The following is a 16,186-nucleotide window of genomic DNA, read 5'->3' as shown; positions in this document are numbered from 1 at the left end:
AGCTGCAAAATGAGTTATATAAAAGAAGCTAACACGTTGAAGGCTTACTTACCCAGCTCATGTTCGATTTGTTGACCACTCGTTGACGGTTCTGGTTCTGGAACATCATGATGTTGTTGCCCACTAAATGATGGTTGCATAGTTTCGTCGTTTCTATCCGATCGGCGTTTTTTCGTATTCGGGCTTCTGTTGTGACTTATCAATCCACGACATGACTCACAAATACTCATCGATTCGTCGATTTCATGTGTATATCCCATGGAATGAATCTTATCTATCAATCTTAATGACATGTCCCGTAGATTATGACGGTTGCACTTTGGATTGTTTATTTTTGCACTGCACTTGAATTTGTTGAATTTTGATTTATACGATTGATCCATTACTTTTCTGCCTTTAATAACCAAAGAGAAGTAACACGTTGAATGATACCGATTCATTTTCTTGTTTTGTTCATATTTGCTTTAGGTACAACTCTTGATTTTTTTTTTCGATTAGGTAGTTCGAATCTAATAAATAGCCTTACCTAATATTAGGTAAGAACATGGGGTAGAAACGTTTGGGTAGAAATTACAGCAGCACGTATGAAATGCGTGTTCTAATTGTATATTGTTTCGTACTTCTAGAGTGCTGCTGCGTGAATATGGGTGCATTGCATTGTCGCATATGACACAATAAATTTCATTGCATTTTGAGATTACTAGATAACCTTCACTGGTTTAGTTTGTTTTTAAAAAAATACACTGAAAAAAAAAATCATTCGAACAAGAAAAAGTTTTTGTTAGAAAAACTTTTTTTCCTTAAAAGTGCCTATCTTGTGATGTATGGACGGTTGGTAGGGAACATAATTACCTGTCTTGAGACAAAATTTCATCAAAATCAAAAATGGTGTTTTTTTTTAATCAACTTTGAATTTTTAGAAATGATTTTTTTCAGTGTAGGGCTCATTTTGGATTTTTTTCAGTATTTTTTTCTTAAAATTTGACTTATTTTGTGATAATCACCCATACAACACTTTTTTGTAGGAGTAGTCATTTTTTGATTAAAAACATTTTTAAAAAATCCATAAAAAAAGTTTAGCCCTTTTCAAAAGTCAGTCCAGATAAATTTTGAAGAAACTAAGTATGCAAAGTGGCTTATCTAGTCTTGGTGTACATACCCAGAAAGTTTCATTGTAATCTGAAAGGGTGCTGCCAACTCCGAATACGATTTGGGGCGAAATTCGTCATTTCCTTTCGCAATTCGTTGTTAGCACCCACGAAATTTGTGCCTCGGTCACTGCGAAACTCAACTGGAGCACCTCTCCGTCCGATGAATCGCCGTATCGCCTGCTTACAGGATTCGGTTGACAGTGAATGAACGACCTCCAGATGAACGGCACGCGTAGTGAGGCAAGTGAACAGTGCTATCCACCTCTTCACCGTGCTGCGGTTGACTCGAACAGAAATTGGTCCGAAATAATCGAGCCCCACATAGGAAAATGGACGCTCGTACGGCTTTAGCCTCGCTTCTGGCAGAGGAGCCATCCGTGGAACTGCCGGGACCGCCTTCCTCACCTTGCACTGCATACACGTCTTCGCCACCTTTCGGACTACTGAACGCAGAGCCGAAATGTGAAACCGCTGCCTCACTTCGTTGACCACCGTCTCTCCGTTCGCGTGGAGAAATCTGCGGTGGTACCATTCCAGCAACAATTTAGTAACCGCATGATCCTTTGGAAGAATTATCGGAAACCTGGTATCGTATGATACGAACGCAGCTGCACAAATTCTAGTCTCCGATCGCATAACGCCGGTATCGTCCATGAACGGCGACAATGTCCGAATCTTGCTTGTTCGTTCTAGTCGTACCGAACAGTTCTCCTGTTGATCACGTTCGGCGCTGAGAGCTGCTGCTTCATCTGGATACTCCTCGCTCTGCACCAGGCGAAATATAGCCATCTCTGCTTGCGATAGTTCTTGTTGCGTCAGCGGTCCCTCTGCTAGCGGCTCCTTCTTCACCTTGTGTTTCAAATTTCTGCAGTATCGGAGAGAAAATGCCACTGAACGCTGCAAACGAATCCAGTTGGAAAACCGATGCCACTCGATTACACGGAGCTCAGCTGCTTTTGAATGCATCAGACAAATTCTAATTTCCTCGGTGGTTGCTTCATCGTTTGTCCTTTCTCCGAGAGGCCATTCGTTTTCGGAGGAACGCAGAAATTCTGGTCCCCTAAACCACGAACTTGTCGACGAAAAGCATGGACCTTTTCCCCACTTGGTTGCCAAATCTGCTGGATTTTCCTTGGTTGGCACCCATCGCCATTGCGCAGCATCCGACTTCGAAACAATTTCACCGACGCGGCATGCGACAAACTGCCGATATCTCCGATGGTCCGAATTGATCCAGGCTAACACTGTTTTCGAGTCGCTCCACATTACCGTTTTGTCGATCTTCAGCGAATGCCCATTGCGGATAGTTTTTAGTAGACGAACTCCTATCACCGCCGCCATCAGCTCCAACCTTGGAATTGACATCGCTTTTAACGGTGCTACTTTCGCTTTGCCTCCGACCACTGCTATCTCAACCGTGTCCGCAAACTCCGCTCGAAAATATGCAACGCAGGCGTACGCTTCTTCACTGGCGTCGACGAAGACATGCAGTTGAAGGTTGTTGATCTCGTTTTGCGCCCGGAGAGGAAAATAACAACGCGGGACACGTACTTCGTCCAGCTGTTCAAACCTGCTCGTCCAGCGCATCCACAGCTCCTTCAACTGCTCCGGTATCTGCTGATCCCAATCGGTTTTCGACCTCCACAGCTCTTGTATTAGGATCTTCCCGTGGATGAGAAAGAAGCATAACAACCCGACAGGGTCGAACGGACTCATCACGACGCGCAACGCTTGTCGCTTTGTGGGATGATCCGTTTCAAGTGCCAGCGTCGTCGAAAAGGTGAACACATCTTCTTCCGGTTTCCAGAACATCCCTAGTACACGCTCTGTCGAGTTGCCGTTGTCCAACTGGAGATTCTTCTCTGTTGCCGTATCGGTTTCCCCGACCCGTGCAAGAACTTCTTTTGAGTTTGACAGCCAATTTCGCAGATGGAACCCGCCGAGGGAGTGTACATGTTTTACGTCCAAAGCTATCTTCACTGCTGCCTCGACATTGTCTGCGCTGTCAAGATAGTCATCCACGTAGTGCTTACGCACGATGGCCTCCGCTGCTTCCGGGTACTCCGACGAGTGCTCCTCGGCATTTCTGTTTTTAACAAACTGTGCCGAACACGGCGAACAGGTTGCTCCAAACGTGGCGACGTCCATAATATAGACGTCTGGAACTTGCGCTGGATCTTCCCGCCATAGCAGACGTTGCGCATGTCGATCATCTGGTCGAATCTGAATTTGATGGAACATCTCTTTCAAATCGGCGCAGAGTGCGACTTGCTTCTCACGGAATCCAAAAAGCACATCGAGCAGCGTGTTCAGAAGATCCGGCCCCTTAAGGAGCATCGTGTTCATGGAGATGCCATCTACTTTCGCCGCCGCGTCGCAGAAAATTCGGATCTTTGATGGCTTCTTCGGGTTGATAACAACGCCCAGCGGAAGATACCACGTACGCTTCGGATCTGCCGCTCTGAGCTCGTCCGGGGTCGCTTTATGTATGTAGCCTTTGGTCTGGTATTCGGACCACTGTCTCATGACACTCTCGCCTACCACTGGGTCCTTCTGTATACGCCGCTCCAAGCACTGTAAACGCCGAACTGCCATCGGGTAACTATCCGGAAATTCAAAACGATCATATTTCCACAGAAGCCCTGTCTCGAAACGTTGTCCAATGCGCTTAGTGGTGTTCTCCAAAATTCGCTTCGCTCTTTGCACTTCCGCCGATTCCAGGCATGGCGCGGCGTCAACACCCAAGCTTTCTACGGAGAAGAATTGTTTCACTAGATCGTGAAGGGCCTGATCGTCTTCGCAGTCGCATATATGGAAACTATGTGCGTGGTCGATGCTCTCGTTCCTCGATCCATACACCGTCCACCCGAGTCGAGACGCAATAGGTTCTCCGGGCTGACCTTCCCGCATCTTCAGCATCGCCGTGACGTGCGCATTATCATTGCCGATGAGTATCCGTGGAAGCGCGTTTTCATATCCTCTGATCGGCAGTCCCTTCAGGTAAGGAAAAGCATCTGCCAATTCTGCGTACCGCAGCGATTGTCGTGGCAGGTCCAGTTTCCGTACTGTGCGCACGTCCTTCAACGCAAATTTACAGTGGCTCTTCTCTCCAGAAATCTCCAAGGCCACTTGTTGAGAATCTGATTCGACACGCTTCACGTTGGAAGTCCACTGCAAGCACAGGGGAAGTGGTTGTCCAGTTACACCCAGCTCCTTTGCGATCTCCTCGTCCACCAAGGTTCTAGCCGATCCATCGTCCAGAAAAGCATATGCGGGCACCGTGCGATTATTGCCATGCAGCATTACGGGAACGATTCGGAAAAGTACCGCCCTGTCCGCTGAATGATGGTTGGTTATCGCACTTGATCCTTCCGCCTTCGAGTCAGCCTTCGCTTGATTTTCGTTTCCCCTCTGCTTCGAGTGCAGCAAAGTATGGTGTCGCAGCTGGCATCCGTCGATAGCACATGTTCCTCGAATCCTGCAAGGTCGTTTCCCATGGATTCCTAAGCAGATCCGACATAGACCCAACTGCCCGGTTAGCTTCCAGCGTTCTTCCAAGGGCTTCTTGGCGAACACAGAACAATTCTTCACCCGATGTTCTGGATCCTTGCAAACCAAACAGGCTGGACTCGATTGCTCTTCTTTTCGTCCGGGTATACATTCCTTCTTCGCCGGCGTCTTCAAAGCTGCTTCCGTAGAGTGCGCACCACAGAAAGTCTTATCCTTGCCGCCTCTCGCTCCTCGCTGCTGCTGTTCTGGTTGATGCTTTGGGTCGTAGTGCAACGTAACGTCTGTTGCCGCTCGCACCAGCGTTGCCATGTACTGCGAGAATGCCCGGATGTTCACATCCACGCAGCGTTGCTTATACAACGACCAGTCCAGCTTCATATTAGCGGGTAGTTTATCCACCAACTCGAACAACAACATCGGATTGTTTAGGTGAGCCTGATGTCCGCCTGCTTCCAGGTGATCGCTGAGGTTTTGCACCGCCATTCCATACCCGATCAAAGTCTCGAGCCGATCCTGTTTCGGCGCTGGAGCCCCACGAACCTTCTGCAACAACGTATGGATTAGCAGCTCTGGTCTACCGTACAACGTCTCAAGGGTAGCTATAACGTGTGGAACTGCTGCAGGAAGAAGCAATCGACTACGCACTGCGTCAAGTGCATTTCCCTTCAAACTCCGCTGCAGTCTGGCCAAGTTCTCCGCATCTGAATACCCACACGCCTGGGTGGTGTTAGTAAACGAGCTGATGAACAGTGGCCAATCTTCTGGGTTTCCGCTAAACGTCGGTAACTCTTTTGCAATAACTTGCCGTGCTGCAATCTGCTGCGGGCTCGGTCCCCAACCATGCTGATCAGCGTTCTGAGCGAGATTCTCCCTCGGACTCTCTACTGACTGCCTTTCTGGGTTGAGTGATGTGTGCAGCTCCGGATTCCGCATCGGTTGATCTCTGCGTCTCAGCAACGGTTGTTCATCTCGTGTGTTCACCGGATAATCACCAACCGATTCGCTTGTTGCAACTGGTCGCGCACTGCAGGAATCACCAATTCTCGTACCACTTGCCATATTCACTACCGAGGAAACGATTCGCGAATTGCTTGCTGGCAAATGCCTCGCAAACCCGCCGATTTGCGATTGACTGGGAATTAACGAGGGAGCTATTGACTGCGGAATATTGGACTCATTCCATGAGCCAAGAGTGGAGTGCGGATGTATGTACCCGAGCGAGACTTGGTTGTTGGCGCTCACGCCTGGTACTCTAGAGCTGACGCTTACAGGGGGAAGTCCTACCCTACTGGTGCCTGACTGCCTTATGATTTCCGATGTTCGACCAATCATGCCTCCTAACGTACCCTCGCTAATACTATCTTCTAAGGAAATGCCTTGCAAGGCCCTATCGAGAATGTTCTTTCCCGGCTGCTTTTCGCCGCCCTGGCTAGCACCTGTTCCGATTGTCGCCGTGGTTTCCTTCTGAAGACCGACCTCCGAGGGTATTTCCGCAGATGCCGCGATCGTCGAACTCATGATCTCTTCCTGCTGCTTCTGCCACTCTTCTACCTTACTACGTGAACTCTGCTGCGAATACACGCTCCCGGTATCGCTTCCGCCCTCTCTCTCTATCTCTTCGCGCAACCGGAAAGATTCCTCAAGGACCTCTGCCTCCAGCTGCAACTTCTTATTCTCTAATTCTAATCGTTTTAAGGCGAGAGCCTTCTGCGCCTCTAGCTTCTCTAGTTCTAACTGAGCTTTTCTAGCCCTAACGCTGGACCTCGTTCTTCCGGAGACGAAACTACCGGCTTTGCTTACGGACTTACCAACTTTAGACTTCTCAAAGTCTGACGGGATAGTTAGCGATGGTTGCTGGCATCCAGGGCAAGTGAAGGTTCTACCTTGCTCCGCGATACTGCCGGTCACTCCGACGCATTCGAAATGCCACCACGACCTACAGCTCGTCTGATCGACCGCAATCTTTTAGATTTTGTAGGGGGAGTTTTCGGGGTCTTCTGAGCCTCACACACCGGGTCTTTGGTGGAGATATGCTAAAAGCTAAATTTTATTGAATTAGCACTGTTTAACATCATGAAAGTATCCTCAAACTCACATTGGTCACCCTATACTCCAATATTTCGTCCTACACCGAATGAGCCGTCCTTAGTAGAATTTTATCCTACAACTATCATGTACTGTAAGACTCCTATATAACAAATCGATTACAACAATCACAAATGTGTCCTACTCACTTTCTGACTTTACGCAGCGCGTGAATCTTGGCCTATCTCATTCGTGAACCATCAATCCAAATACCCAATATCGCTCTGTTGGTGTTTACACAGGAGAAGTCGCAGCACCTAATGAAACGTATTACCGTATAACTTGTATTCCTCAATCAAACTGTCTACTTACACTTTCTGTTTATTTCACGGTTGCTACTAATCAAAATTAATGAATTTCTTAGTCCATCTACTTCTTCAATTTTCAATATTCAATTCAACATATGCTTGTTATTAAACACAATTCAATCCAATCCTTTTCCACTGATTCCTCCTCGTCATCATCACTGCCCTATCAGCATTGTACTCATATCAGTGATGCCATCCATGCCGTCCCACCTTGCGAATGGATTCTATATATTTCACCGCAACAGATAGATTAATTAAAAGAATATTGCGAAATTTATTTATTTATATTTTATTATTTTATTTCATCCGAAATCTGAATTTTAAGTGGAGGTACCCTGCTTTAGGCTGCCCTGCCGGGTAACAGCAGGTAAGGGCTGAAAGCGTCTCCTTACAGAGTCCTCCGTCCTTATCCCTGTATATTTCGGGCACGAAGCCGTTGCGGGATGCATTGAGCTTCTCATAGAACTTCCGTGTTTCATGGGAACGGCACAGTGGTTCCATTTCTTCTCACTCCGCTTCTTCCAGGTGGCGCTTTTTTCCCGAAAAAAGCGTGTCTGCTGTTTGCACTTCTGTTTTCTGTTTCTGTAACGTTCCACGTTCTGCTGGGTTCCTCTCAGCAGCATTACCGCCCTCACTGCGTTCTTCTTTTCCAAAAGCGCTCTACACTCATCGTCAAACCAATTGTTCGTGCAGAACTGTCATTGTGTCAAAGCGTGTAATGTAGAATATATATAAATATTTTTATGCACTTTTAATTTATGCACCTTTTTAAGCCCTGCAGGGAGGGAAAGCCACGGGGAAAGCTCCTCAGAACCAATATTGTGCATGATGACGGGAACTATTGCAACGGCGGCCAAGGGGTGTTTACAGAGGAGAGCAAAGGAAGGTTACAGGTTCATTTTTGGGTTCCGAAGGCCTCATGTGCGTTACATGGGGTCCAAGTGGGTCTTAAAGGGGGTTTCGGAGTCATTTCAGGAAGTCTCAGAGCATTTTAGGTTGGTTTCAGAGGCGCTACGGAGACGTTTTTAGGGGTTTAGGTTTAGGAGGATTTTTTTTAGGCATTTCAGGATGTTTCAGACCAGTTTCGGCGTGATTCAAGGGCGTTACGGAGGAGTTTTCGGGGTGTTCGGAGCTTCTCAGGTGCGTTACATGGGGTCTGAGGGGGTCTAAGGGCGATTTTGGAGGCATTTCAGAGCATTTTCGGCGGGATGCAGAGGTGTAGCTTAAGCGTTACGAAAAATTTTCGTGGTGTTCGGAGCCTTTCCGGTGCGTTACATTAGGTCCGAGGAGGTTTAAGGGGGATTTTGAAGGAATTTCAGGATGTTTCAGACCAATTTTCGGCGTGAATAAGAGGCGTTATGGAGGAGTTTTCGGGAAGTTTGGGGCCTCTCAGGTGCGTTACATGGGGTCCGAGGAGGTCTAAGGGGGATTTTGGAGGCATTTCAAAACCTTTCAGAGCCTCTTCGGTGGGATTCAGAGGCGTTACGGAGGAATTTTCGAGGGGTTCGGAGCGTCTCAGGTGCGTTACATGGGGTCCGAGGGGATTTAAGGGGAATTTTGGAGGCATTTCAAGACGTTGCAGAGCATTTTCGGGGGATTCAGAGGCGTTACGGAAGCGTTACGAAGGAGTTTTCAGGGGTTTCGAAGCCTCCTAGGTGCGTTGCATGGGGTCCCGGGAGCTTTAAGGCGAAACTAAAAGCATTTCCTCATTTTTTTTTTGGTTTTCGATTTTTTAATAAATAATAAAGCAATATTTTCAAAATCGTCTTTCGTACCCATGTAGAGAATGGATCAATGTATCTTCTGATTTTTTTCGTGGTGGAAAACGTTTTCCATTTTTGCAGGAACCATTTTTTTTTGTGAAATTTTATTCAAAAATGGTTTCTACAAAAATGAAAAACATATTCCACCAAAAAAAAAAATCAGAAGATTCCTTGACCCGTACTCTACATGTGTACGAAAACCGATTTTGAAAATATTGCTTCGTTATTAAATAAAAAATCGAAAACCAAAAAGTGAGGAAATGCTTCCAGTTTCGCCTTAAGGGGGATTTTTGAGGCATTTCAGGAAGTTTCAGAGCAGACTCTGAAATACCTTAAAACGCCCCTCATACCTCTTGCAACACCCTTATAAGGCTCCCGAGATCCCTTAAATTGCCCCTAAAACCCCTTGGAACGCTCTTTGAAACCCACTTAATACTATTGAAAAACCCCAGAATTCCCCGTAATCCCATAAAAACACCAAAAATTCTTGACAGAACACCCTTAAACAACTCCTTAAATCCCCCGAAACAACTCCTTAAAACCTACTTAAAACGCCCCTGAAGCACCTTGGAACCCCCTTTTTGGGCTCTCTGGGAACATTCTGGAAACCCGCTTAGCCCCACCTCAACTACCCAGGAGCAAGACCTGTTCTCGCGAACTAGATTCTCTAATTAAAGCCCAAACTTAATTTATGCATAAATTTCCCTCTTTTTATGCCTTTTTTAATTTATGCACATTTTTAATTTATGCAGTCCCAGCCATGTGCATAAAAAGAGGTTCTAGTGTACTAATTTTTGTTTTTACTATTTTTTTTTTATTTCACATCAAACTTCATTACATTTCAACTTTTATTTTTCCAAATCGTAAATAGTTTTCATTGCCAACTCCGGCTTATCATACCCCAACTCCTCCACCGTATCGATTCCCAAATCGCACAACGTCGGTTTGATCTCCTGCAACAGGTACGGATAGATTTCCTTCTCGTTCGAGCCACACTGATTCTTCACCCCTTCCATGAACCGGATCGCCAGTGCGTAGTCATTCAACCGACGGCATGCCTTCAATGCGGCAACGATAATCTTCGGCTCCGGGACCAAGTCCATTCCGAGCAGATCGTTCATCGCCTTCCGTGCCTCCCAGTGGTCGATATCCGGTCGATTGAAATAGGCCTCGAAGCGGGCGTCAAACTCCGCATCACTTTCACAGCCACCGTGGGAGTGGCGAACGGGTGCGGTCCGGATGGCAGACAATCCGGTGGTTCCCTGGAGAATGCTTCGCAGGTGGATGATACTGCTTCGGAACATCTTCTTGCGGTCGAGAATATTGACAGAATGATGATGGAAGAGAAAACGACTACTGAGATTTGATTAGAACAGTGATTCATAACCATTCAAAACTTGGTGGAAAAAAGTGAGTAGTTTCGGTGGTTCTTGAACGATTTTGTATCAAATACATTTCAATTCGGTTGCGATTCGCCTACAATGATTTCCGATTGGTTTTTAATTGGTCACATCCCGAAAAATATCCGCGACACAATAATTATTTCAGTGGTTACAAATTTCCCGAGGAAAAGGTTTCATAATAGGGCATCCACAGTGGAAAACAACCTCTGCAATCTGCATCTCACTTTTCCAACGCATCGCCCTGCCATTTTTGGTAGCAGTAGCGTGGAATAAACCGCAAAATCTATCAACCTGCCGAGGCGTGAAATTTCCCATTCATCTCATTTCGAGCGGAAACATTTTCGGCAACGCCAATCCAAACTGCCGGATATAATAAACAAGGTTGCAAAATAAAGCGCCCTCTACTACCTACCGGCTTCGCTAGCCTTGCTCGCGCGTACCATTCCAACCAATTTACAGTCAAAATCCGAGGTCGATGAGGATGTTCGAAAAAAAAACACGGTTCGATCCGGACAAGCACCCTACTGCGCGCAAAGACACTTTGTGGAGAGGGGCTTTGAAAAGAGATATACTCTGAGCCGCAACACCACCAATTAGTGTGAGCTTCCGTCGCCTATCGGACTTCACCGCACCGGTCTGATTTTTTCATCTTGGCAGATATATTCATGCAACCAAAAAAAAATGTAATGTGAAATAAGGAATAAGGAATAAGGAATAAAGAATAAGGAATAAGGAATAAGGAATAAGGAATAAGGAATAAGGAATAAGGAATAAGGAATAAGGAATAAGGAATAAGGAATAAGGAATAAGGAATAAGGAATAAGGAATAAGGAATAAGGAATAAGGAATAAGGAATAAGGAATAAGGAATAAGGAATAAGGAATAAGGAATAAGGAATAAGGAATAAGGAATAAGGAATAAGGAATAAGGAATAAGGAATAAGGAATAAGGAATAAGGAATAAGGAATAAGGAATAAGGAATAAGGAATAAGGAATAAGGAATAAGGAATAAGGAATAAGGAATAAGGAATAAGGAATAAGGAATAAGGAATAAGGAATAAGGAATAAGGAATAAGGAATAAGGAATAAGGAATAAGGAATAAGGAATAAGGAATAAGGAATAAGGAATAAGGAATAAGGAATAAGGAATAAGGAATAAGGAATAAGGAACAAGGAATAAGGAATAAGGAATAAGGAATAAGGAATAAGGAATAAGGAATAAGGAATAAGGAATAAGGAGTAAGGAATAAGGAATAAGAAATAAGGAATAAGGAATAAGGAATAAGGAATAATAAGAAATAAGGAATAAGGAATAATGAATGTATAAATAAGCATAAAGAAATTAGAAATCGATTCAGGAGTTCCTCAGGAAATTGCTCCAAGAGTTGCTCCGGAAATTGCGGCAGAAGTTCCTCTTGGGATTGCTCGAGGAGTTCCTCCGGGAATCACTCAAGGAGTTCCTTCGGGAATTGCTTCAACAATTCTTCCGGCAATTGCTCCTGGATTTCTTCCGAAAATTACTCTAGAAGCTCCACCGGGAATTGCTCCACGAGTTCCTCTGAGAATTGCTCCAAGAGTTGCTCCGGAAATTGCAGCAGTAGTTCCTCTGGGAATTGCTTTAGGAGTTCCTCCGGCAATTGCTCCAGGAGTTCCAACGGGAATCGCTCCAGGAGTTCCTCCGGAAAATTCTCCAGGAGTTCCTTCGGGAATTGCTTCAACAATTCTTCCGGCAATTGCTCCTGGATTTCTTCCGAAAATTACTCTAGAAGCTCCACCGGGAATTACTCCACGAGTTCCTCTGAGAATTGCTCCAAGAGTTGCTCCGGAAATTGCAGCAGTAGTTCCTCTGGGAATTGCTTTAGGAGTTCCTCCGGCAATTGCTCCAGGAGTTCCAACGGGAATCGCTCCAGGAGTTCCTCCGGAAAATTCTCCAGGAGTTCCTCCGGTAATTGCTCCAGGAGTTCCTCCAGAAATTCTTCCAGGAGTTTATCCGGGAATTGCTCCAGGAGTTCCTTCGATAGTTGCTTCATAAGTTCCTCCGGAAATTGCTCCAGGAGTTCCCTCGAGAATTGCTCCAAGAGTTGCTCTGAAAATTACGCCAGAAGTTCCTCCGGAAAGTTCTGCAGGAGTTCCTCCGGGAATCATTCAAGGAGTTCCTCCGGGAATTGCTCCAGAAGTTACTCCGGGAATTTCTCCTGGAGTTAATCCAGAAATTCTTCGGAGAATTGCTCTGCTCCAGGAGTTCCTCCGGGAATTATTGAACTAGTTCCTCCAGGAGTTCCTCTGGGAATTGATCCAGGAGTTAGTTACACCAAGAGTTTCTTCAGGAGTTCCTCCGTTATTTTTTCCGTAAATTCCTCAAACAAGGCTTAGAGAATTCCTTCAGGAGTTCATTCGGATATTACTTCAAGAGATCCTTCGGAAATTGCTTCAGGAGATCCTCTGGAACTTGCTTCGAGAGTTACTCCGGCTATTGAGCCAGGCGTTCCACCGGAAATTGTTCCTGGAGTTCCTTCAGCAATCGCGCTCCAGGAGCTCCTCCGGAAATTTCTCCAGGAGTGCCTTCAATAGTTGCTTCAGGAGTTCCTCCGGGAATTGCTTCAGGGGTTCCTCCGGGAATTGCTCCAGGAATTCCGCCGGGAATTGCTCCAGAAATGCCTCCGGGAATTACTCTAGGAGTTCCTCCAGGAATTGCTCCAGAAGTTACTCCGGGAGTTGCTCCTGAAAGTCCTCCGGGAATAACTTCAGAAACTCTTCGGAGAATTGCTCTGCTCCGGAAATTATTGAACTAGTTCCTCGGGGAATTGATCCAGAAGTTAGTTGCTCCGAGAGTTTTTTCAGGAATAACTCAGGGAGTTCCTCCGAGAATTTCTTTGGAAATTTCTCCAGTAGTTCCTTAGGGAATTCCTTCAGGAGTTCATTCGGAAATTTCTCCAAGAGTTCCTACGTAAAATCCTCCGCAAGTTGCTCCGAGAGTTGCTCAAATTGTTCCTTCGGTAATGCCTCCAAGAGATTCTCCGGGAATTTCTCCAGAATTTCCTCCAAAATTCTTCTCTAGGAGTTCCTCCGGAAATTTACCCCAGAGTTTTTTCGGGAATTTCCCTATATTTTTAATGCGTTCATATAGTATTTGTAACGCGATTTCCTCCAGGAGCTCCTCCGGAAATTCCTTCAAAAGTTACTTCGAAGATTTCCATAGGAAACATCTCTATGAGTTCCACTGGAAATTTCTCTAGCAGTTCCTCTGGATATTCCTGCAAGTGTTCCACTGGAAATTCTTCAAGAAGATTAAGTGGAAATCATATCGAAAGTTGCTTTGGGAGCTTTTCTAGAAGTTCCTCCGGGGATTCTTGCGGGGAGTTCCTTTGGATATTCGTCCAGAAGCTCCTTCTCGATCTCTACCACAATCCCCTTCGGAAATTCGTTCGAATGTTTGTCCAAGAATTCTTCCAGAAGTTTATCCGTGAATTCTTTCTGAGTTTTCTAAAGGAATGCTTTGCTCCGGGAATTTGCCAGAAGTTCCTCCACTGATTCTTTTCGATTTACCTCAGGAGATTATTCCGGAAGTTCTTACGGGAGTTGTATCAGTATTATCTCCGAGAAATCCTCCTGAAGTTTGTCTGGATATTCTCACCGATGTTTTTTCCCACCATTCCTTTGGAAATTCATCTGGAATTGGCTGATACTCCAGAAAATTTTCAAAAATTCCTCAAGAAATTCTTTCAAATTGATTCAGGAATTCTAAAATTCCTCTGGGAATACAGGAGTTAGATCTGCTGGGCTTTCTCCTGGGTGTTTATTTCTACGAGACTTATTCCAGCAGTTCATTCAGAAGTTTCTGTAGGGATTCCCTCGGAATATTTTTCGAGAACATTTTCGGCAGTTTCTCTGCTCAAAAAATGCATTTTCATCTGAGATTCTTCCTGGAATTTTAAAGTATATTTGCATGTCATTCCTTCTAAAGTTTCTCCTACAATGCGTAAGCTTTCGTAAGTTTTTCGTAAGTTTTATGAAAGCTTTCGAGGCCAAATCTTCTCGATTGTTCTTGAGAAAATCCATATTCCTGAAAGAAATCTGGAAAAAATTCCAGGATGCATTGCAAGAATAAAAAATATGCAAAAAAATATCTTGAACTGTAAATGACGTAAATTAGGAGAAAGAAACCTAAGAAGAAATTATCAAAAGAATTCCCGAAGAAATAGCTACGAGAATTGCTGAATAAATTTCCAAGAAGATTAGCGAAGAAAACTGAAAGAAATTGCCAGAGAAAATTCCTAAGGAATTACCAAAAAAATTTCAAAAGCAATTAGAAGGAGTTGCCGAAATGATTTTCAATAGAAAAATTGGACACGATAGTGCCGATATGTATTCCAAATATGTTGCCTCAGAAATTCCCCCAAAATGTGTAGCAAAATTTTCCAATTTCGAATGAATTACCAAAAAAATACCGAGGCAATTTCCAGAATAATTACCGAAGATTTTTTCGAAAACCTAAAGAATTCCCGAAGTAACTTCCAAAGGAATTACTCAAGAAGTTCCAAAATGGATTGCCGAGAGAGTCACCGAAGAAATTGTCGAAGGAATTCCAAAGTATTTCCAAGGAATTTCTAGTTTAATTCTCGAATGCCGTAGGAGTTCCCAAAGCAATTACCGAAATTTCTGAAAGAATAACCAAGAGAACCAAGGTTGCGACCATTCATTTGCAAAGATTTACATTCATTTGCTATTATCTCAGTTCAGAAGCATGCTATCGAAAAACAATGCATGGATGAATTTAACCTTGTAGTTTTATCTGAAAGTTTGCCGAATAACATTGGGGTCGCAAACGTATACCAAAGTCGTGAGCGAGCTGTAAAGGCAACTTTCCACAGCATGAATGAAATTTACATTCACCGCGTGGAGAGTTGCCTTCACAGCTCGCTCACGACTTTGGAATGCGTGTGCGACCCCAATGTTATTTGGCAAACTTTCAGATAAAACTACAAGGTTAAATTCATCCATGCATTGTTTTTCGATAGCATGCTTCCAAACTGAGATAATAGCAAATGAATGTAAATCTTTGCAAATGAATGGTTGCAACCTTGAAGAGAACGTTTTAACCCTTATGTGGTCGACAGGGTACCCGGGTACCCAGCGCCCATTTAAAAAGCACGGTGTAGAAAAAAGCAAAAAGTTTGTCGGACACATAACGGTTAAAGGATGGCCTACAAAATTTTAAGAAAAAAATCCCATGCCTTTGTTTGAATGAAGAAAAAATGGGTGTGTCAAATGTCAGTGGATATAATTTCTACAATTATTATAATTATACTGAGAAAATAGCAACAAGAACAGAGGAGCTACGATCAGTTGACTTTCGGCCTGATGACTATACGGCCTAATGACCCTCGGTCCAATGGCCGGAAATAAGGACCAATGGGACCAAAGAACTAAAGAACTATGGAACTGAGGATCTAACGGACTTATGAACTAAAGTACTAAAGAACCAAGTAACTAAGAAATTACATAACTCAAAAAATAGAGGCACTAAAGGGCTATGGAAGGACGGAAAGCATCAAGGAAGTAAAAAGCCAAGGAGCTGAAGGAGCCGAGGACTGAAGAACCAAAGAGCCGATGAATAAGGAATAATGGAAGTTATGATGGTTTTCAATTTGTTGTGATGCATACCATTCTTTTCCACGGCAGTAGGCTTCGTGGTCGTGCGGCTAAGGTCACCAAGCCTTTAGTCGCATCGTGCTAAGGAGCGCGGGTTCGATTCCCGCCGCAGCTGTCCGGAAAAGTTTTCGGCTGTGCCACTGGGCGTTGCATGCTAGTCCGTTGTCTAGTGTCGTGCTTCCTTCAAAGAGCAAATAGCTCACTGGAAGCATTAAACGTGTCTGTGTCTTTTTAAAAACCATTTTCTCTTGTGCCCCCGGATGATAACCGGCTGCTGTATCGGAAATGCTGAATCGGATCCACCGTCGGGTTGG

At 44.6% G+C, this 16,186-nt stretch overlaps 2 protein-coding genes across 2 annotated transcripts; both read right to left on the bottom strand.

The window, feature by feature from the left end:
• Nucleotides 1-1,332: 1,332 nt before the first annotated feature.
• LOC134291009 (uncharacterized) lies at nucleotides 1,333-7,756 on the bottom strand. The gene is made up of 3 exons (XM_062858252.1): nucleotides 7,733-7,756; nucleotides 1,473-6,623; nucleotides 1,333-1,425 (listed from the first exon to the last, which is right to left on the bottom strand). The coding sequence occupies exons 1-3, from the start codon at nucleotides 7,754-7,756 to the stop codon at nucleotides 1,333-1,335; spliced, it is 5,268 nt and encodes a 1,755-aa protein (XP_062714236.1).
• Nucleotides 7,757-9,608: 1,852 nt separating this feature from the next.
• On the bottom strand, nucleotides 9,609-10,186 carry LOC109426306 (cytochrome c oxidase subunit 5A, mitochondrial-like). The gene has a single exon (XM_019701763.3). The coding sequence runs from the start codon at nucleotides 10,119-10,121 to the stop codon at nucleotides 9,666-9,668; it is 456 nt and encodes a 151-aa protein (XP_019557308.3). The 5' UTR covers nucleotides 10,122-10,186; the 3' UTR covers nucleotides 9,609-9,665.
• Between the last annotated feature and the right edge of the window lie 6,000 nt (nucleotides 10,187-16,186).

Source organism: Aedes albopictus, chromosome 3 (assembly GCF_035046485.1).
Source record: "Aedes albopictus strain Foshan chromosome 3, AalbF5, whole genome shotgun sequence".
In the NCBI taxonomy this organism is placed as follows: Eukaryota; Metazoa; Arthropoda; class Insecta; order Diptera; family Culicidae; genus Aedes; species Aedes albopictus.
Note: the sequence above shows the minus strand (reverse complement) of the source record. Positions and strands in the feature narration are given on the sequence as shown.